Source organism: Carlito syrichta, unplaced genomic scaffold (assembly GCF_000164805.1).
Source record: "Carlito syrichta isolate Samal-C Ts95f unplaced genomic scaffold, Tarsius_syrichta-2.0.1 Scaffold309408, whole genome shotgun sequence".
Classification (NCBI taxonomy): domain Eukaryota; kingdom Metazoa; phylum Chordata; class Mammalia; order Primates; family Tarsiidae; genus Carlito; species Carlito syrichta.
This window is the reverse complement of record NW_007253504.1, coordinates 614,131-636,921: the sequence shown is the minus strand read 5'-3', so window position 1 is coordinate 636,921 and position 22,791 is coordinate 614,131. Positions and strand designations below refer to the sequence as shown.

Genomic DNA, 22,791 nt, shown 5'->3' with positions numbered 1-22,791 from the left:
TGTTTGAGTTCCTTGTAGATCCTAGATGTTAGACCTTTGGTAGACATAAAGTTGGCAAATATTTTTTCCCAGTCTGCGGGCTGTCTCCCTGCTCTCTTGATGGTTTCTTTGACTTTGCCAAAGCTTGTCAGTTTGATAATGTCCCACTTGTCTATCTATCTCTTATGGCCTGGGCACTTGGGATTTTGATCAGGAATTGGTTGCCAGTTCCAATTTCCATAAGAGTGTCTCCTGCATTTTCTAAGGTTCTTATACTTTGAGGTTTTACGTTTCGGTCTCTGATCCATTTAGAGTTGATTTTTCTGTATGAAGATAGGTAGGGATCCTGTTTCAATCTTCTTCATGTGGTCAGCCAGTTTTCCCAGCATCATTTACTGAATAGGTTCTCCTCTCCCCAGTGATTGGTGGTAGAGGCTTTGTCGAAGACAGAGGTTGGTTGAGAAATTGAGGTTTTGCTTCTGGAATCTCAATTCTATTCCATTGGTCTATATGCCTGTTCTTGTACCAATTCCAGGCTGTTTTGATTATTGTAGCTTCATAATAAAGTTTAAAGTCTGGGAGTGATACCTCCTGCTTTCCCCCCCCCCTTTTGCTGAGGATTGTTTTGGCTATTCGTGGTCGTTTATGTTTCCATATGAATTATTGTATTGTTGTTTCTAGGTCTGAGAAGAATGTTGCCGGTAATTTGATGGGTATTGCTTTAAATCTGTAGGTTGCCTTAGGTAGAATGGATATCTTTTTATTCAAATCCTAAATATTTAATCCTTTATTTAGGCTTGAATTTTTAAATGTAAAAATGTATCAGCACACTTGGTTACCGATTTTAAGCAATATTGAAATATCACTGTATCAATCCTTATCAATTTAGTTCATCCATTTTCTTACACAGTAAACTTTTTTCTATCAGAATCCAACAGAAGAATAATACAAATCTCACTTTCTTTGTCATCTTTAAGCCAGGGGCAACCAGTCTCAACAATAACCAAAAAATATAGCTTTATGACTGGTAGTCTGTTTCTGCAGTAAAAATATTTTTCCCAGTAATCAATATTTGTTATCTGAGGAAATCCTTCATTGTTCTAGAAGCACAATTCGAAGCTCATCTTCTTTATTGATCATCATCAAAGCAATTGCACCATCATTAAACTCGAAAGTAGTTCCTCCATCAACAACCATACAGGCATCCCAACAACATGAACGAACACAGACAATACTGAGGACTGCTTGAGAAAACTCTGTTGCTATTGGTTCTCGAATACTGAAAAGTATTTTTGGTTCTTCTGGACTATAGAGCAGTGACTCATTATATTCATTTGCTACTTTCTCTACCAACTCTTTGTCCAGTGGAAGATTCAAATTTCCTTGTCGTTTTGCAATTATTTAAAACATCTTCCACAACCTGAGTTGCAACCCTGTTAATATTGAAGAACCTGGCCTTTGATCCTGTTCCAGTACACAAATTGAGTCCTGAACTCTTCTGTTTTTCCCACGGACCATCACCAACTGAAATCTCATAGTAGGAGACCCTAGATGATAGACTCTCCCCAATGACGACTGGCAGAAGCTGTGGTCCTAAAGCCTCAGACCTTTCATCAGGAGCTCTTTCAAGTTAAAGGCTCTGCTGTGTTGATTCAAGCTCAGTTGCTGCTCGTGAAGGTCCACAGGAACAGAGTTTATGCCAGTCCCTTCAAGGTATAACCTGATTTGCTGCCTCCATAACCACAGGAACTCACTACAAGAAAACTTCTGTAAGGCTTCTGGGAAGGAATATGTATATTGCACAGGCAGGCATAGATGACCCTCAGATGGTTCTGGATCAGTGTTTTCTCCTATAACTGGTTTAAGTTTGTCCAAGACTTTACATGCTGCCAGAAGCATTGTGCCATCACCTCCTGCAGCTGTGGTAGCATCTGCCTGTTGAACAGTCTCTTCATCATATTCTCTCCTCTTTACCAGACGAACCTCAGTTCCCTCATTCCGTAAACTATCTATAATGTGCTCTACATTTTTGATGTGAACATGATGTCATTCAAGAAGTCCACTGTAGCTAGAGCCTTTCAGTGCAAGCAGCTGCTTGAGGTCCTCCTCCAAGAGCTCCATGTAACTGTACCGCTGCTGCTTAAACTCATACCAGGTGGGTTGGCCACCACCACCACCTGCAAGGGGCAGAAGCTGCTGTCAGGGCGGCTGCCACAGCCTGCCAGCTGGTATGGCTGCCCATCCCCCAGGTGCCACTGGCCACCCTAGAATGGACGTCTTAACAATGTTGATTCTTCCAATTCATGAGCATGGAATACTTTTCCACTTGCTTGTGTCCTCCTTGATTTCTTTGAGCAGCGTTTTGTAGTTTTCTTTGTAAAGGTCTTTCACATCTCTGGGTTAGGAAGATACCAAGGTATTTCATTTTTTTATGGCTATTGTGAGTGGAATTGTGCTTTTTATTTGGATTTCTGTTTATTTATTATTGGTGTATGGAAATGTGATTGTCTTTTGCACATTTATTTTTTACCCTGAGACCATTTATTTTATGCCTTTGCCAAAGTCCTTTTATAAGTGCAAGTAGGTTTTTGACACATTCTCTTGGGTTTTCGAGGTTTAAAATCAAGTCATCTGCAAAAAGGGATAACTTGATTTCCTCTCTTCCTATTTGGATACTCCTGATCGCCTTCTCTTTTCTGATTGCTTTAACTAGAACTTCCAAAACTATGTTGAACAGGAGGGGTGACAGTGGACATCCTTGTCTTGTTCCAATTTTCAGGGGAAGTGGTTCCAGTTTCTTTCTGTTTAGCAGTATGCTGACAGTAAGTTTCTTGTAGATGGCTCTTACTATTTTGAGGTGTGTTCCATCTATGCCTACATGTTCGAGGGTTTTTATCAAGAAGGGGCGCTGGATTTTATCAAAAGCTTTTCTGCATCTAATGATATAATCATGTGGTTTTTGTTTTTACGTCTGTTGATGTATTTAATTACATTTATGGTCTTAAGAATGTTGAACCAGCCTTGCATCCCAGGGATGAAGCCTACTTGGTCAGGGTGGGTGGTTTTTGAGATGTATTGTTGAATCCGGTTTGCTAGGATCTTGTTGAGAATTTTAGCATCTATGTTCATCAAGGATATTGACCTGTAGTTCTCTTTCTTTGTTGGATCTTTATCTGACTTGGGTATCAATGTGATATTAGCTTCATAAAATGGTTTGGGGAGAGTTCCATCTTTCTCAATTGCCTGGAATACTTTCAGTAGAATTGGTATCAGGTCCTTCTTGTATGTTTTGTAGAATTCTGCTGGAAAGCCATTTGGTCCAGTGCTTTATTTGTAGGTAGTTTTCTTATGATGTAGTCAATTTCCTGGATTGTTATTGATGTATTTGCAGAGGTCTCAATTTCTTCTTGTTTCAACCTGGGGAGGTTGTGTGATGTCAGAAAGTCCTCCATTTCCTTTAGGTTTACAAGTTTGCTTCCATACAAGTGTACATAGTAGTCTCTGATAATCTTCTGTATTTCTTCAGGGTCAGTTGTGACTTCATCTTTTGTGTTTCTGATTGTGTTTATATGGGCTTTTTCTCTCTTTTTTCTTGGTCAGTGTAGCTAGGGGACCATCAATCTTGTTTATCCTTTCAAAGAATCAGCTTTTTGTTTCATTGTTTTTTGTTGGTTTTTTTTTTTTTTGTATTATCTTTTTGACTCTGTGTCCCGGATTTGGGCTTTTATTTTAGTGATCTGAATTCTTCTACTGAAGTTAGGGTTTTGGTGGTCTTGCTTTTCCAGCTTCCTTAGGTGACTTGTTAGGCTGTTAACTTGTAATCTTTCCATTTTCTTCATGTGTGTTTGTAGAGATATGAATTCCCCTCTTACTACTGTTTCATGGCATCCCAGAACTTTTGGTGAGATGTTTCTTCATTTTCATTTATTTCCAGGTATCTTTTAATCTCTGTTTTGATTTCCATGTTGACCCAGGAGTTACTTGGCATCATGCTGTTTAGTGTCCATGTGTTTGTGGGTTTGGGGGGAATTTTGTTGGTGTTGGTATTTATTTTTATTCCACTGTGGTCTGAGAAGGTGCATGGCAAAATTTCAATCTTAAGAAATTTGTTTATGCTTGACTTATGACCAAGGATATGGTCAATCTTAGAGTACGTTCCATGTGGTAATGAGTAGAATGTATATTCTGTTATCGTTGGGTGGAGTGTTCTGTAGGTATCAATTAAGTCCATTTGGTCAAGACTCACATTGAGGTTCTGGATATCCTTGCTGACTTTTTGTCTTGATGATTTGCCTAGGGTTGTGAGTGGGTATTAAAGTCCCCAGCTGTGATAGTGTTAGTCAATATCTTTTTTCAGTTTGCCTAGAAGCTGTTTATGAAAGTTGGTGCTCCTGTGTTAGGTGGATATATGTTTAGGATGGATATTTCCTGTTGATGGATTGAGCCTTTCATCATTATATAGCAACCTTCTGTATCTTTTTAAAGTTTTGATCGCTTAAAAGATATTTTGTCTGATATTAAGGTTGCAACTCCTGCTTTCTTTTGTATGCCGTTCACCTGAAATTTTGCTTCCCATCTGTGAGTGTCCTTTCTGGTGAGCTCTTGGAGACAATAAACAACCCAAAAGATGAGTCTCTTGGAGACAATATATCTTATCCATTTTGCCATTCTGTGTCTCTTCAGTGATGCATTTAGTCCATTCACATTCAGGCTAATTATTGAAATGTGAGAGTTTATCCCTGTCAAGAGGTTCTTATAGAGTTGTTGTTGTTTCTGTTTGTTTGATGTCTTTCTTTTGATTTGGGGGTCGATTCATGTGTGTTTTCAGTCTTTTTCCTGCACTCTTGTGAAGAACGTTGTTCTTTTTTCCCTTTCTTCTGTGTTTAACACTTTCTTAAGTGTTTCTTGTAGAGCTGGTCTAGAGGCAGCATAAGTTCTTAGGAGTTGAATGTCTGGGAAAGATTTTAATTCTCCCTCACTGATGAAACTTAAGAGCTTGTTGAGATTGTTTATCTTTGAGAACTTTGAAGATTGGGCTCCAGGCTCTCCTAGCCTGAAGTGTTTCTATAAATAAATCTGCTGCTATTCTAGTTGGCCTTCCCCTAGGTGGTCTGGTCTTTTTCTCTTGCTGCCTGTAGGATTTTTTTTCTTTTATACCTACTTTGCTTAGGCGAATTACTATGTGTCTAGGAGTTGGTGTTCTCATTTGTTGTCTTGCAGTGTTTCTGAGTCTCTTGTGTTTGAATGGTCGCATCACTGATGAAATGAGGGAAGTTTTCTTGAATAATTTCATGGAATGTTTGTTCCAGAGTAGTCTCTGTCTCTCTTTCTGCCTCAGGAAGTCCAATTACTCTTAGGTTCAGCCTCTTGAAATAATCACTCATTTCTTGAAGGTTTTGTTCTGTCTTTTAAAGCTTGTTTTCTATGTTTTTGACAGTTTGGTTTAGTTCCATATTTTGGTCCTCAAGCTCTGAGATTCTTTCTTCTACTTGGCTTAATTCTGCTTTCATGCTTATCAGTTTGATATTTATTTCGTTCACAGTATTTTTTACTGCTGTTATCTCAGTTATCAACTCCTTATTTTCCTGTTGTCTCTCCTCAATTCTTTTTATTCTCTCTATTAATATCTTGATATCTGGGTTTGTAGTTTGAGACCAGTCATTCTGGGGGCTCTTCAGTGTTTACTCATTCTGAAGTCTGTTTTCCGTGTCTGACCTCCCAGGGGTGTATGTGAGACCCATAGTCTTCTTTTGGGTTTTCTTCATTTGTGTAGATTTTCCTTTCTCCCACCTTTTTTTCCCCTCATCTTCTTTAATTCTGGTGTTCAGGGATGGCAGGGTTGCTTTTACTTCTGTTGTTCAGTCTCCTGTTCTTCCTTATGTGGATCTTCTGGCTTTGTTCAATTCTGAAGCTGGACTGTGGGTTGGGGGCTGTACTTTTTGCAGTTTAGAGGTTTAATTGAGGGGGGAGCTGTGATTCAAAATCTATCTACAGATCCCAGTATTGACTGACAGATATATGGGCACCCTGGAACCCACTTCCCACTGCCTTAAAATCTGTCCATGCAGTGGGAATGTAGGTTTGCTCCTGGGAAGCAAAATGAGATAAGGAAAAGGGAAATAATGGAAAAAGGGAGGAGGGGTGGCAAGAAGAAGTTGGAGAGAGAGAAGAGTGAGGGGGAAAACAGACAGATGTACCAACTAATAAGTGAAAAGAGACACAAAGACACAAAAGAGTAAAAAAAAAACTGCAGCATACAGATAATCATACAAACACACAGTCCAACAAAAATGTGCTTATTGATGTACTCTTCGCATACACAAACAGGAAGTCAAAAGAATAGAGGGGAAAAAAATCAGTAAAATAACAAATGAAGCAAGCAAGAAAATGTTATCAAAAACAGGAAAAAAAGCTAAAACAAAAATGAGCAAAACAAACATAAAAATTTTAAAAATAGCCGAGCTCAGTGGCTCAGCCTGTAATCCCTTGCCTTGGGAGGCTGAGGTGAGTGGATTGCCTGAGCCCGTGGGTTCGAGACCCACCTGGGCAACTTGGCGAGACCTCATCTCTACGAATAAATCAAAAAATAGCAGGGCATGGTAGCATGCGCCTGTAGTTCCAGCTACTTGGAAGGCTGAGGCGGCAGGATCGCCGGCGCCCAGCAGGTCGAGGCTGCGGTGGCCAGGAGCGGCCACTGCACTCCAGTCTGGGTGACAGAGTGAGACTCCAACTCAAACTAAAATAAAATTAAATTAAAAATTAAAAATAAAAACAAGGAACCACACTTGCTCAGAGATTGTGCCTGTAACCTCCCCTCTGCTCTCAGAGCAGGCAGATAGGGTTTCTCACAGCTTGGATCAGATGCCCCAGGCCTACTTTGGAAGGAGAGTGGATCAGATCTGGACTCAGCTGGCTTGCTGCCTGTCAAGTCTGCTGCTCATATCTGACCTGTCTGTGTTTGATCCAGCATGGGGGAGGGGCTTTTATGTCTCCCAGTTTGATGAGATTACCTTAGGTCTGAAGTTGGAGGCTGGGCATAGCTGGGCGGGGCAATGCAGATCTCTGCCTCGTCCTTAGGTCCCAAGTTGGAGACTGGGTGGAGCTGAGCGGAGCAATGCAGATCTCTGCCTGGTCCTTTGCGGAGACTATCATAGTCAGACCTGTCCAGTTGCCATCTTAAGGTCTGTCATACACTTAAGTTTTAATAGATAAGACTTAAGCTTAAAATTAATCCGTCTGGATCAGTGATTTAGTTGTTTATTTTCCCTTTTTTGCAGATATTGTGGTTTGGTTACTGAAAAAAATTTTTTCTAACTTTTCATCTGTATCACTAATTAAATATGTAAAATGTTCAAATGCCTTTTTAAAAATGACATATATTTTAAAGATGTGGGATACAAGACAGGATTGGGTACATAAGTCATCTATGTACAGGTATAGTTTGGACCTCCCATTGATTCTCACTTCACCTGGTTTAGGATCGGTTACCCTTGGTGATGTTACGTGTCCCCCTCTCTCCTCCACTGGCAGTGTCCCACTACTGCCAGTACCTTTCTTGTAGTGTTATGATAAATGTTCAGGGTCTGCTTATGAGTGAGAACATGTGTTATTCAGTTATTTTTGTGATAGATCACTAAGTATGATAGACTCTAAGTCATTTCGAGTTGCTGAGGATAATTTTGTCCTTATTCATGATTGCATAATATTCCATTGTGTGTATGTACCACATTTTGTTTTTTTTTCCTGTCCACTTTTGATGGGCAGCACAGTTTGTTCCATGTTTGGCTATTGTGAATAGTGCTGCAATAAACTTGTGTGCACAGGTATCTTTTTTGTAGAATGATTTGAGTTCCTTTGGGTATATTCCCAGAAGGGAGAATGCTGGGTCATATGGAAGGTCAATTTTTAGATCTTTTAGAAATCACTACACTGTTTTCCACAGAAGCTGCACACTCCCACCCTCAGTCTAGAAGCGTTCCCTTCCTTCCACATCCTCTGCTGCATCCTTTGCTTTTTGAGTTATTAAGGATGATGGCCATCCTGACTGGAGTTATGTGATATCCTAGTGTAGTTTTGATTTGAATTTCATTGAAGATTAGTGAGGCTGAGCATTTTTTCATGTATCTGTTGGCTGCTTGTTTGTCTTCTTTTTAGAAGTGTCTTTATATCTTTTGTCCACTTTTTTATAGAGCTGTTTGGTTTTTTCCTTTTGGCACATTTGAGTTTCTTGTAGATCCTGGATGTTAGGCCTCTGTCAGATATAAGTTGGCAAATATTTTTTCCCATTCTATGGGCTGTCTCCCCTCTCTCTTGATGGTTTCTTTTGCTTTGCAGAAGCTTTTCAGTTTGACGAGGTCCCACTTCTCTATCTTATCTCCTTTTTGGGGGAAGGGGTCAGAGTCTCTGTCACCCAGGCTAGAGTGCAGTGGTACGCTGACGGCCACCGCAATCTTGACCTGCTGGGCCCAGGTGATTCTTCCGCCTCAGCCTTCCAATTAACTGGAACTATAGGTGTGCACCACTATGCCCGACTAATTTTCTGATCTGTTGTAGAGATGAGATCTCATCAAGTTGCCCAGACTGGTCTTGAACCCATGGGTTCAAGCAGTCCTCTCACCTCAGCCTCCCAAAGTGAGCTGCTATCTTATCTCTTATGTCATGGGTTTTTGATCAGGAATTGGTTGCTTATCCAGTATCTGTAAGGTGTCTCCTGCATTTTCTAAGAATTTTATAGTTACGTTTAGGTCTTTGACCCACTTAGAGTTGATTTTTATCTATGGTGATAGGTAGAGGTCCTGTTTCATTCCTCTATGTATGGTCAGCCAGTTTTGCTAGCACCATTTACTGAATAGGTTCTCCTCTCCTCAGTGGTTGTCGATTGTGGCATTGTCAAAGATGAGTTGGTTACGAAGTTGATGTTTTGCTTCTGGAACCTATCTTGTTCCCTTGGTCTGTATGCCTGTTCTTGTACCAATACCAGGCTGTTTTGATTATTGTAGCCTTGCAATAAAGCTTAAAGTTTGGAAGTGTGATACCTTCCACTTTGTTTCTTTTGCTAAGGATTGTTTGGCTATTCGTGGTCACTTTTGTTTCCATATGAGTTTCTATGTTGTCATTCCCAGGTCTGAGAAGAATGACATTAGTAATTTAGTAGGTATTGCATTGAATCTGTAGATTGTCTTGGGTAGGATGGACATCTTAACAATGTTTATTCTTCCAATCCATGAGCATGGAATATTTTTCCATTTATTTGTGACTTCTTTGATTTCTTTAAGTAGCATTTTGTAGTTTTTGTTGTAAAGATCTTTCATTTCTCTGATTAGGAAGATACCAAGGTTTTTTTTATTTTGTTTTGTTTTGGTGGCTATTGTGAATGGGATTGTGCTTTTAATTTGGTTCTCTGCCTGTTTGTTGTTGGTGTATAAGAATGTGACTGTTGGCCGGCGCAGTGGCTCAACCTGTAGTCCCAGCACTTTGGGAGACCAAGGCAAGAGGACTGCCTGAGCCCAGGATTCAAGACCAGCCTGGGCAACTTGGTGAGACCGTGTCTCTACAATAAATCACAACTAGCCAGGCATGGTGGTGTACATCTGCAGTTCCAACTACTTGCAAGGCGGAGGTGGAAGGATCGCCGAAGCCCAGCAGGTCAAGGCTGTGGTGGCCATGAGCATGCTGCTGCACTCCAGCCTGGGCGACAAGGGTGAGACTCCAACTCACAAAAAAGAAAAAACAAACACAACTATCTTATGTACTTTTATCTTATTCCATGAGACTTTGCCAAAGTCTCAGTGCAAAGTGGTTTTTGACAGATTATTTTAGATTTTCAGGGTATAGGATTACATCATCAGCAAAGAGGGATAACTTGATTTCTTCTTTTCCTATTTAGATACCCCTGATTTCCTTATCTTGTCTGATTGCTCCAGCCAGGACTTCCAACATTATGTTGAACAGGAGGAGTAAGAGTGGGCAGCCTTGTCTTACTCTGGTTTTCAGGGGAAATGCTTCCAATTTCTATCCGTTCACAATATGTGGGCTATAGACTTATAGATGGCTCTTAGTATTTCAAGGCACATTCCCTCTATGCCTGGGTGTTTAAGGGTTTTTATCAAGAAGGGATGCTGGATTTTGTCGATAGCTTTTTCTGCATCTAATGATATAATCATGTGGTTCTTATTTTTTCATCTGTCAACATACTGAATTATATTGTCTTGAGGATGTTGAACCAGCCCTGCAACCCAGAGGTGAAGCCTACTTGGTCATGATGGATAATTCTTAAGATGTATTGTTGGATCCGATTTGCTTGAGTCTTTTTGAAAATTTTTGCATCTTTGTTCATCAGGGATATTGGCCTGTAGTTCTCTTTCTCTGTTGAGTCTTTGCCCAGTTTGAGGATCAGTGTTATGTTAGCATCATAAAAAGATTTGGGGACAGTTCTGTCTTTGTCAATTGCCTGGAATACTTTCAGAAGGATTGGTATCAGCTCCTCCTTGTATGTTTTGTAGAACTCCCCTGGAAGGCCATCTAGTCTAGGATTTTCTTTGTAGGTAATTTTCTTACAATGATGTCAGTGTCATAGGTTGTAATTGATCTGTTGAGGGTCTCAAATTCTTGTTTCTACCTTGGGAGGTTTGTGATATCAGGAAGTCCTCCATGTCATTTAGGTTTTTGAGTTTGTTTCCATACAAGTGTGCATAGTAAATCTCTGATGATTTCTTGTATTTCTTCAGGGTCAGTTGTGATTTCTAATTGTGTTTATCTGGGCTTTTTCTCTCTTTTTCTTGGTCAAATGAGATGGGGTCTGTCCGTCTCATTTATCCTTTCAAAGAATCAGCTTTTTGTTTTTGGGGGGTTTTTTTTGTTTGTTTGTTTGTTTTGAGTTGGAGTCTCACTCTGTCGCCCAGACTAGAATGCAGTGGCCGCTCCTGGCCACTGCAGCCTCTGCCTGCTGGGCTCTGGCGATCCTTCTGCCTCAGCCTTCCAAGTAGCTGGAACTACAGGTGTGCGCTACCACGCCTGACTAATTTTTTATTTATTGTAGAGGTGAGGTCTCACCAAGTTGCCCAGGAGGGTCTCAAACCCATGGGCTCAGGCAGTCCACTCACCTCAGCCTCCCAAGGTGCAGGATTGCAGGCTGAGCCACCGAACCCAGCTGATTTTTTTTTTTACTATGTTGTTTTTGTCTTCTATTCCTTGGAGTTGGGCTTTTACTTTGGTGATTTGGTTTCTTCTACTGAAGTTACGGTTTTGATGGTCTTGCCTTTCCAGCTCCCTTAGGTGATTGGTTAGGCTGTTGACTTGTGATTTTTCTGTTTTCCTGATGTGTGTGGGTAGAGTTATAAATTGCCCTCTTAGCACTGTTATCATAGCATTCTAGAGGTTTTAATAAGATATGTCTTTGTTTTCATTTATTTCCAAGAATCCCTTGATTTCTGTGTTGATCCAGGAGTTGTTTGGCATTATGCTGTTTTTTGTTTGTTTTGTTTTTTGAGTTGGAGTCTCACTCTGTCACCCAGGCTGGAGTGCAGTGGCACACTCATGACCACTGCAGCCTCAACCTTCTGGGCTCAGGCAGTCCTTCCGTCTCAGCCTTCCAAGTAGCTGGAACTATAGGCACACACCAACATGGCTAATTTTTTCATTAATTGTAGTGACAAGGTCTCACCAAGTTGCCCAGGCTGGTCTCAAACCCCTGGGCTCAGGCAATCCTCTTTCCTTTGCCTCCCAAATTGCTGGGATAACAGGCATTAGCTACTGTGCCCAGCCACCATTATGCTGTTTAGCATCCATATGTTTGTGTGTTTTGGGAGGATCTTGGTGGTGGTGATATTTATTTTTATTCCACTGTGGTCTAAGAAGATTCATGGTAGTATTTCGATGTCATGGAATTTGTTTATGCTTGATTTATGGCCAAGGATGTGATCAATCTTTGAGTATGTTCCATGTGTTGATAATTGGAATACATATTCCATAGTTGTTGGGTGGGGTGTTCTGTAGCATGGTCAAGCATCAAATTGAGATTCTGGATCTCCTTATTGATTTTTTTTTTTTTTTTTTTTTGCCTCAATCTCTCTAAGGTTCTTAGTAGGGTATTTAAGTCCCCAGTTATGATAGTGTTAAAGTCAATAAATTTTCTTAATGTACTTAGTAGTTGCTTTATAAATCATGGTGCTCCTGTGTCAGGTGCATATATGTTTAGGATGGATGTTTTTTGCTGATGGATTAAACCTTTTATCATTGTGTAGTGTCCTTCCATATCTTTTAAAATTTGTGATAGCTTGAAGGTTGTTTTGTCTGATTCTAAGATTGCAACTCCTCCCTTTTTTGTTTTCTGTTCACCTGAAAGTTTGCTTTCCCTTCTCTATCTTTGAGTCTTTGGTTGTCCTTTGTAGTGAGATATGTTTCTTGGAGTCAGTATATTGTTGGGTCAAGGTTTTCTTTTTTAAAATCCAGTTTACTATTCTATGTCTTTTCAGTACTGCATTTAGTCCGTTCACTTTCGGGCTGATTATTGAAATATGTGAGTTTATCCCTATCTTGTGGCTCTTATAAAGTTTTTTTGTTTGTCTTTTGTTTTAATTTTTGGTTTGATATATGTGTGTCTGTTGGTTCTCTTTTTTTCCTGTACTCTTGCAAAGTGCACAGTCATCCTTTTGTTTTCTTTCTGTGCTTCATACCTTCATAAGCATCTCCTGTAGGGCAGGTCTGGAAGCAGCATAGTGTCTTAGGGATTGGGTGTCTGGGAAGGATTTTAATTCTCCATTGCTGATGAAGCCTCTTTTAGCTGGGTAGGAGATTCTTGGTTGGAATTGTTTATCTTGGAAAACTTTAAAAGATTGGACTCCAGTCCCTTTTAGCCTATAGTGTTTCTGTAGCTAAATCTGCCTCTATTCTAATTGGTCTTCCATAGTAGGTAGTCTGACCTTTCTTCTCACCTTTACAATTTTTTTCTTTTATACTGATTTTGTGTAAGTGAATTACTATATGTCTGGGAGTTTGTCTTCTCATTTGATGTCTTGCAGGGGTTCTCTGAATCTCTTGTGTTTGAATGGTGGTGTGTCTGATGAGTTGAGGGAAGTTTTCTTGTATAACCTCATGGAATGTTTTTCCCAAGGTTTTCTCTGTCTCCCTTTCTGCTTCAGGCGTAAGTTCAGTCTCTTATATAATTGCACATCTCTTGGGGGATTTGTTCTCTTTTTAAGCTTCCTTTCTATGCTTTTAACAGATTGGATTAGTTTCATGTTTCATTCTTCATGCTCTGAGATTCTTCTGCTTGGATAATTCTGCTTTCTGTCCTTGTCAGGTTGTTACTTCATGGACAGCATTTTTTATGGCCAATATCTCTGTTCTCATTTTATTCATTTTTTTTCCTTTTGTCTCTCTTAATTCTTATCCTCTCCAACCATTCCTGGATCTCTGTATTTGTGGTCTGAGACTCAGTCATTCTAGGAGTCTTCAAAGTCTGTATTCTTGGGTTATATCTTCTTGGGACTCTGGGGGTACCTGTAGTCTTCCATTAATTTTTCTTCATTTGTGAAGGATTTTTCTTTTCTCTTTAATTTTGTAGCTCAGAAAAGGAATAGCTTTCACTTCTGTTTGCTCAACCCCCTGTTCTTCCTTAGGTAGAGCCTCTGGATTTGTTCAGTTTTTGACATGAGGGTGAGGGGTTGTGCTATTTTGGGGTTTTTTGTTTTTGTTTTTGTTTGCAATTTTGAGATTTGAATAAAGAGTTATTGGGGAGCTAAGATTCAGAAGCTACCCCTACATGTCTACAGTTAGTTCTCCCACTCTGATTGCACCCTTCGTCCTGTGAATGGTCCGGTGTGGGGGTTGGTGCAACTGGGGCTGTGTGCCGGTTCTCCCTCTGTGGATATCATGTACCTAGAGTATACTCTCCGGACCAACAGCAATCAATCTCAGAAGGGTGCAGAGCTCATTCCTCTGTCTCAGTTTGCAGGCTGCTAAGTAAAGGACTGGCGGGAGCACATCTCTGCCGGAGTTCGGGGACAGAGGCAGTGGTGGCAATCCACATCTTCTCCTCTGGTGGCACTTGGCTCCTGATTTCCTCACCACTCTTTCTCCACGGTCCCCACTGCCAGTTACTGATCAGGTGGTGGTTGCAAGCCAGGTGCCAGCGTGCCAGGTGCTGAGTAGCGGCTTATCTCTGTGATCTCTTCTTGAGAGAAATGCCCCGGATAGTGGCACCTACTCCTGTTCTCGGGGCATACCAGATTCAGAGCATTAGCATGTGGCAGCTGCTTTTGCAGAGGAGTCCCAGGCACTTGTTTCTGTGTCCCCACTCATGCCCACTTGTGTACACACACACACACACACACACACACACACACACTCTCGTCCTTACGCACACTCACCCATACAGAGACTCACACACTCCGACCGGTTCTGTGGCCATCTTGCCTCCCACTTCTAATGCCTTTTTAAACAACTATTTAAAGTGATATGGTTGTTTTGTTTGTAGGAATTTTTTTGAACTCAAGTGTAGGATTTAACGTATTAAATTTTTTCATAATAGATTTGGCCATTCTGGCTTGTATGTGCTTATTTTCTTTGATTTGATTATTAAGCTTGAACTACTTAGAAACTATCCTATAGTTTATTTTGTAATGAAAATCTGATTCACAAGGGTAGATCTGGATTCTAAATCCATCTCTGTCACTGGCTAGCCTCAGATAAGTTCAGTCTTTGGACCTCAGTCTATTGAAATTTAAAATTGGACTGTGTAATTTGTGTGTTGTAAAATCTGTAAAATCTGATATAATTCTAAATTTCTGAGTTTATGTGATTCTAAAAATGATGAATGAATTCTGTTTTGTTTTGCCTGTTTTTACATTCTTGCGAAGAAAAGGGTTTTATTTAGACTTTTTTAGAAGCAGTCATTCTTTTCCCCACAATGTTTTATGTTATATGGAAAAGCAGTAACACAATTCAGCTTATATATTTCATTCTTTACTGAAACAAAGCTCTTTTTAAAACCAGCCGGAAAAAACCCTACAGGGATCTAAAGACATTAGTTTAATTGCTTGGAGAACTACAGATTTTGAGATAAATATTCCTACTATATGATAGGCTTTTTTAATACATATATCGGATATATGAAATGGGGCTTAAAGACTATATGTTGGAGCTTAAATGATAAAAGCATATATTGGTACTTTTGTAACTTACAGAATATAGTATCAAGAGTAATGTTGGAAATCGGGGAAAAAAGTACTCAGCATCAGAAAGCATTCTCTTAATAGACTGTAATAGTTGAGAGTGTGTCTGTATAATATTTTATGCAGTTCTAGCTGTCAGCTCCCAAGTACTAAATCATGTAAGAAGAATTCAAATGGGAAATTGCATTTATGAAGGAGTTAAAACTTTTTTCTATGAAAATATCATGGAAAAGTTAAAAATTTTCAGTTAGGAAAGGAAGAATATTTGAGAGAGGTGCAGATAAAAAAGAAAAATTTATAAAAGGTGTCAAAGTGAATGGAAGTAAATATGTATTGACTCAAACTTGAAATCATGAGACTAAAAGTATTTGGAAAAAATGATTTCAGGGATAAATAAAATGTTTGAACTCCCTCAAAAGATGGATGTTCAGGCTATAGAGCATAAAGTTCTTTCAAAGGAGTTAACGAAATAGGAAACACCATTCTGAGTCAGACTACTGAAATGGTTTATCTCCTACTGTTTAGTCTTTGAGTTAATGTTTAGTAGAACAGCATGTTATACAGTACTCGCTGTGATCCTACCTAGTGGTTTTCATTTGTTTTTTTCATATATGCTTGACCATTTTTCAGAAAGGATTTAAAGGATAGATACCACCTAATGGATGATTCTCAGTAAGAAAAATGGCAGTTACTGAGCTATATCCTTTACATGTTAGGGTTTGATTTTACTATCAAATATACAGATATTACTGCTACTAAATTTCTTAGAACAATGCTATTAATTAAATTAATTGAAATTACATTTCATAAAAGTGAATTTTGAAGATAACTGAAGCTTTTAAAAGCACCACCAATTTTCTTTTAGCAAATTTTGATGGAAATCTTTAAAGTGAATTTCAATATTTGTCAATTGTTTTACTTTATAATTTAATAGTCCATGCTTACTATAAAAATTAGAAAATCTAGGTAAGCAAACAAGAACATCATTCATAATCTATCACTAAGGGATAACCACAATAAACATATTCTTTATCATTTTTTATTTATTTTTTATTTTTTGAGTCTGAATCTCACTCTTTCGTCCAGACTGGAGTGCAGTGGCACGCTCATGGCCACTGCAGCCTCTATCTGCTGGACTCAAGTGATTCTTCTGCTTCAGCCTTCCAAGTAACTGCGCCACCACGCCCCGCCAATTTTTTTTATTTATTGTAGAGATGAGGTCTCGCCATGTTGCTCCGGCTGGTCTTGAGTCCCTGGACTCAGGCAGTTCTCCCACATCCACCTCCCAAAGTGTTGGGATTATAGGCATGAGCTACCGCGCTAGTCCACAATTAACTTTTTTTTTTTTTTTTGAGTTGGAGTCTCACTCTGTCGCCCAGACTGGAGTGCAGTGGCCATTCCCAGCCACCGCAGCCTCGACCTGCTGGGCTCCGGCGATCCTTCCGCCTCAGCCTTCCAAGTAGCTGGAACTACAGGCGCGTGATACCACGCCCGGCTAATTTTTTTTTTTTTTATTTATTGTAGAGATGAGGTCTCACCAAGTTGCCCAGGCGGGTCTCGAACCCGCGGGCTCAGGCAATCCATTCACCTCAGCCTCCCAAGGCGCAGGATTACAGGTTGAGCCACCAAGCCAGGCTCACATTTAACATTTTAACGTATATTCCTTCTAGACATTAGACATGCAAATTTATATTAAGAACTTCATACTCAACTATATTTTTCTGTTTGTCCTTTTAAAATAGTACCTAGAGACATTAACACCTATCTGTGAGTGTGTCTATCAAATGACTTTAAATCTTATTTAGAAAGAAAAAACTATCTGTCTTTTAATACCTCAGAGTCATTAGTATGACAAGCAGTTACCGTGATACTTTGTTATTTAGTTATGTCCTTAGGGGCCACAAGAACATGTAAGACACTGCAACGGCTGACCGTAGATTATTTTGTTTCATGAGTTCTTGTGTTTTAATGTCTTTATAATTTTAATCAGCTTCCAGAACTTAACCTCCTTCACTACTTTCCCTATGCCGTGTCTTATAATTCTTGGTTTCTGATCTGCTATGGACTGACAATGAGCTCCTCAGACTTGTTTTAATTGTGTGTAGATTTAGAGTAGATAGACCCTGAGAGGGAGCTAGAGAGGCTAGTTAAATGAGTTTTGTGTAACATCTATATTTATTTTCTAAAGAGTTCTATATAGTTGAGGGATTTTTTTTCTTTCTTTTTTTAAATTTTAGATTCATGGGGAACACATATGTACATAGACTTAAGGTTTTTGGTTAAATTGTATATTCATGTGTGTGTAATTATAGTTTAATGGTGTTGGAAATTATCACACATGGAATTTAGGTTTCATAATAAAAATGCTACTGAATTTCCAACTACTTTTAGTATTATTATTATTTGTGTAAATCATACAAATGAGTGTAACTTTATACTCTTAATATTTTATAGTAATTATTTTTCTCCTGTAGGAAGATGAGAAGTTTCTGTCTGAAGTTTTTGCACAATTAACAGATGAAGCTACAGATGATGATAAACGGCGTGAATTGGTAAGATATTTATTAATGAAATTCAAACTCTTAAGCAGTGGTTATTCTTCCCACATCTCCTTGTATACAATTTCATTTAAAAAGAAAAAAAGAGTGCTTATTCTATAGTCATATATCACTTGTAATCTTGAATTTGTTAACTTGAGAGATCATCTTTTATAATTAGTATGAGGTGAGAGATATGTATTTGAATTGAACTATAAAATGACTAAAGTCTCTAAAATTTGTTTTTTTAATATATTTTAGAAAATTCTTAAGATGTTCTGATGTATCCTCCCCACTCTGTTTATATGCCTTATAAGTCCCCAAATCAGATAAGTGTTTATCTTAGAACTACAAAATCATGCATTTTTATGGCTGTAGACATTCACATTATAGAGGTGCTTTTCTTTTCAAGCGAGGTAAGGAAATTACTTCTTAAATAAAGAAATGGTAAATGAAATTCGGTTCCTTGGAAGTTTTTTGGTTTTTTTTTGGTGTTGATTATGTTTGTAAGTGCTTTTTTTTTAGATATAAATCTTGTTTTGGGGAAGAAAGTAGTGATTGCTGTTTACCAAATGTTTGTCATTTTGCCAAACATTATGAAATCAGATATTTGGGATTTTACAAAATAAGGAAAGATTACTGACTTAAAACCATCCAAGTGGTCTTTGATATAATTATTTGTGGCTAGCCTACTCAGTTTTCTCATTTGTAAAGTTAGTGTTTTAGACTAGGGAAACACTGATGTCCTTTTCAGCCCTAATAAGTGTATTCTAATTTTGAGAGCTCTCTAGAAATCCAGCCATGGTTTGTTACAGGATGATTCTGTGAAAATTCATGTTCTTAAGTCAAAACAAATGCCTACATGGTGTTTTTACAATGAATGTCTTTAGAGATTTATTTGGTCAATGTTTGAGTAACAATGCAAGATTTACTCTTAATGGGGTGCTAGTTTTTAATATGCTTTTTTGTTTTGGTTTGGGGGTTTTTTTGAGTCAGAATCTCACTTCATCACCAAGGCTGGAGTGCAGTGGCATGCTCACGGCCACCTCAACCTCAACCTATTTGGCTCAGGCCATCCTTCTACCTCAGCCTTCCAAGTAGCTGGAACTACAGGCGTGCGCCACCACGCCCAGCTGGTTTTTTTGATTTATCATAAAGACACAGTATCACCATTTCGCCCAGGCTGGTCTCAAACCTGTGGGCTCAGACAGTCCTCTCACCTCAGCCTCTCAGAGTGCTAGGTTTACAGGCATGAACCACCATACTGGCCCTTAATATGCTTTTTAAAGTTTTGAGGAACCAGGACACTCTGAAATGATGAGATCCTTCAAAAGGGTGAATTCCATATTGTGATAGATAACATTATAATGTGCCTGAGTTTATTTTTTGTTTATCAGCTCCTCACTATATTGTCTTAACATTACAGGTTAATTTTTTCAAGGAATTTTGTGCATTTTCTCAGACATTACAACCTCAAAACAGGGATGCATTTTTCAAAACTTTGGCAAAATTGGGAATTCTTCCTGCTCTTGAAATTGTAATGGTAATTATACAGTTTCTTTTCATGTTTTTGAAATTGTGAATTTGTAATGTATTTATATTATGGATGAGAAAGTATTATAGCAGTGCATTGACTTATATAATTTAGATTGTTATTTACCTGATATCAAAATACTACAATAATGCGTTCAGTTTTTTAGGGTCTTCGTAATACTTACAGCATATAATATGGCTTCTAGTGAATAAAATGCCCCACATGTTTTTGCAAGACTGTTATCTTTTCTGTAACAACATTAAGTTTTATAATTTTTCCAAAATAAAAAAATTTGGTGAGATGAATGGCATTTTTCAACTTTTTTCTAGTCCCTTCTGGCTTAGCAGAAGATAGATTCACGTAACAGGTTCTGCATTTAATTTGTTGTGATATCACATGTAGTCTCTGGAAAACCCTGCTATACTTGTGATTGACTGAGAGTGAGAAAGACAGAGTCTTAGTGTTGTTGTTATTATGAAAGTAGTTTTAATCCTGTACACTTCCTGAAAAGAATGTTGGGCTTTCCACCAGTATTGACAAACTGCACTTTGAGAACTTCTTGGTCGGCAGATGTTTTCAGAATCACCTGAAGATGTTATAACTTATGCATGTAATCTTCATGTGTTAGAAGGAAAAATGCATTCAGCATCACTACCTAAGAAAACGAAGTTGTACAAAAGGATAAAAATGTCCAAAAAGAGTTTTCAAAAGCTGACTCTGTTAGGCAAGTAATGGAAGATAGAATCAGTTACCAAGGAGTAGCCCTAGCAAATTGAGGACAAAAGACAGATTCTAGCAGGCTTTGAAGCCTTAGCTATAAGACTTGATTCAAATCTGTGCATATATTTAAATAAATCCCCTCTCCAGATTTTTTACAGCATTTGTAAAGCATTGCTTTATAATTTCCTGTGCTGATTCTTACATTTAAATTCTCTAAATATTTCTTTGTGGTAGTAGAAACCAGAAACTAAGCACTGAGCTGCCTAAAGGTTACAGTATTTGCAAAAAGAAGAAGAAAAGTTTGCAAAAGTTATATATATTGATTGTAGAATCACATCCTAATCCAGAAAGCTGAAAGGTAGTACATGGATTTGGAGGGGGGAAAGGAAATGGAGAAGTAACTTCTGTTAACGGTCTCTAAGTAACCTAGTTTTCCTTTTATCAGGGCATGGATGATTTGCAAGTCAGATCAGCTGCTACAGATATATTTTCTTATCTAGTAGAGTTTAGTCCATCTATGGTCCGAGAATTTGTAATGCAAGAAGCTCAGCAGAGTGATGACGTAAGTAATAATGCTGCGGTTCTATGTAAATTACCTGTAAAGTAGTATTTGCAAACTATTGAGAGAAAAGGCATAACCATAATCTTTTAGGGGAACAAAATAATAGATTTCTGATCAGTGGTGACATTGGCAAACTTAGAATATGTGGCAATTGATTTTGTTTATTGTAAAGAAAAAAACAGATATTCAAAATAGCATTGAGATAGATTATAATAGAATCAGATTCTTAAATACTGGTCTTAAAAATAAATCTCAAGTGTTAATTGAAATTTCATTCCCTTAGGAGATTTACAGGTCAGGCACTTTTCCTAGCATAACTAAAAGATTGCTTTCATTTGTTCAAAAAAAATTTTTTTTTTATTAGGGATGAAGCCAGACACAGTAGCTCACACCTGTGATCTCAACATTTTGTGACGCCAAGATGGGTGGATTGCTTGAGCCCAGGCATTCTAGACCAGCCTAGGCAACATAGTGAGACTTTGTCTCTACAAAAAATCAGCTAAGCATCTTGTTGCACACCTGTATTCCCAGCTACTCGCGAGTTTGAAGCAGAAGGATCGCCTGAGCCCAGGAGGTTGAGGCTACAGTGAGCTGGGTACATGAGACTCAAAAAATATGAGACTCAAAAAATAAAAATAAATTAGGAATAAAAGTTGAATAATGAGATCAATAGTGTGTTTTCCCACTACAGAAATAGTTAACTTTCCCCTTAAACTATTTTAAGGACAAAATGAATATATGACTGTAATTTAAAGTGTTCTCTTTTTTTTGAGTTGGAGTCTCACTGTCGCCCAGGCTGGAGTGCAGTGGTATGCTCATGGCCATCGTAGCCTCGACCTATTGGGCTCAGGCGATCCTTCCACCTCAGCCTTCCAAGTAGCTGGAACTACAGGCACGTGCCACCATGCCGGCTAATTTTTTTTTTTTCTTCTAGAGGTGAGGTCTTGCCTGGTTGCCCAGGCTAGTCTCAAACCCGTGGGCTCAGGAATACCTTTCACTTCAACCTCTCAAAGTGCTGGGATTATAGGCATGAGCCACTGTGCCCGGCTGTCTGCTATATCTTAAGAAGTCTTTCTTGACAATGTTTTTATTTAGATGTAACTTAAATTTATCATTTGTCATTATGTTTGCCTAAATGAGTGAATTTATGTAAGAGGATTATATATAATTGGGCAAATTATTTGAGGTTTTAATTAACTGGTAGAATCGAAGTTGCATGCTGACATAAATTTAAAGTAAGTAAATGCTACAACACTGATCGGAAGAAAGCTGATTGACCTTTACCTTTTTGTGATATCTGAACATTTTGTATAAGGTATGCTTTGCGAAATGTACCTGTAAAAGAAGCAGCAGCAAACTAATCTGGACTCTGCTTTTTTCCCTCTAATTGAAATAGGCTTGTTTCTACAATAATGGCATAGCTCTATAAATTTTATTTCATAATTCCTCTTTGAAAAATTTATTCTGTTTCTAATGCCATGTAAAATTGATTCATAGGTGTTCAAACTTTAAAACATGACAGAAGGTAGGATTCCAATTTCAAGCAGTTTGCTATGGCATGTTTTAGTTGGCTCTTTATTGCATTTGAGATCATAAATAACTTCACAGGGAAATACTATTTTTAAATAACACAATATCCAAAAGTGGGGGGGGTGGTTAGTAAAACAAAATGAACAATTACAAAAAGTACTTCCTATCAAGACTTTTTCTCTACTTAACTCCTTTATTTACTCCTTTTCTTCTTCCAGTAATAAAGATATTCTCAAATCCACTGGGTTTTTTTATGTCAAAACTTTTTTGTCATGACCAATAACTTTTTGTCCTACTTTAATGGTTAGGATTTCTACTTAGAAACAAAATACAGGCAGAATGCAAATAAATTTTGCATCTACGAGCTGCTTTGTATTCTTTATATTAAGACCCAACTGGACTAATGCCTATAATCCTAATGCTTTGGGAGACCAAGGCAGGAAGATCTCTTGAGGTCAGAAGTTCAAGACCATCCTAATCAACATAGTGAGAACCCTATCTCTACAAAAATTTAGCCCAGCATCGTGGTGCCCACCCATAATCCCAGCTACTCAGGAGGCTGAGGTGGCAGGATCACTTGAGCCCGTGAGTTCATGGCTGCAGTGAACTAGGATTGCTCCACTGTACTTTAGTCTAGTCTGGGCAACAGAGTAAGACTGTATGTGAGTGTGTATATATATATATATATGTATATATATATATATATATATTTTTTTTTTTTTTTTTTTTGAGTCAGAATCTCACTCTGCCACCCAG

The 22,791-nt window shown here is 38.4% G+C and overlaps 1 protein-coding gene and 1 pseudogene across 4 annotated transcripts in view; one reads left to right on the top strand and one right to left on the bottom strand.

Moving 5' to 3' along the window:
• The window catches only part of PPP4R3B (protein phosphatase 4 regulatory subunit 3B), a 70,971-nt gene that overhangs the window by 22,769 nt on the left and 25,411 nt on the right, over positions 1-22,791 (top strand). For all 4 annotated transcript variants that reach the window (XM_008067212.2, XM_008067211.2, XM_021717154.1 and 1 more), the window contains exons 5-7: positions 17,627-17,704; positions 19,116-19,232; positions 20,389-20,505. In XM_008067212.2, the coding sequence (XP_008065403.1) occupies positions 17,627-17,704; positions 19,116-19,232; positions 20,389-20,505 (312 nt within the window). The remainder of the gene's footprint in view (positions 1-17,626; positions 17,705-19,115; positions 19,233-20,388; positions 20,506-22,791) is intronic.
• Positions 1,072-7,154, bottom strand: LOC103269640 (annotated as a pseudogene).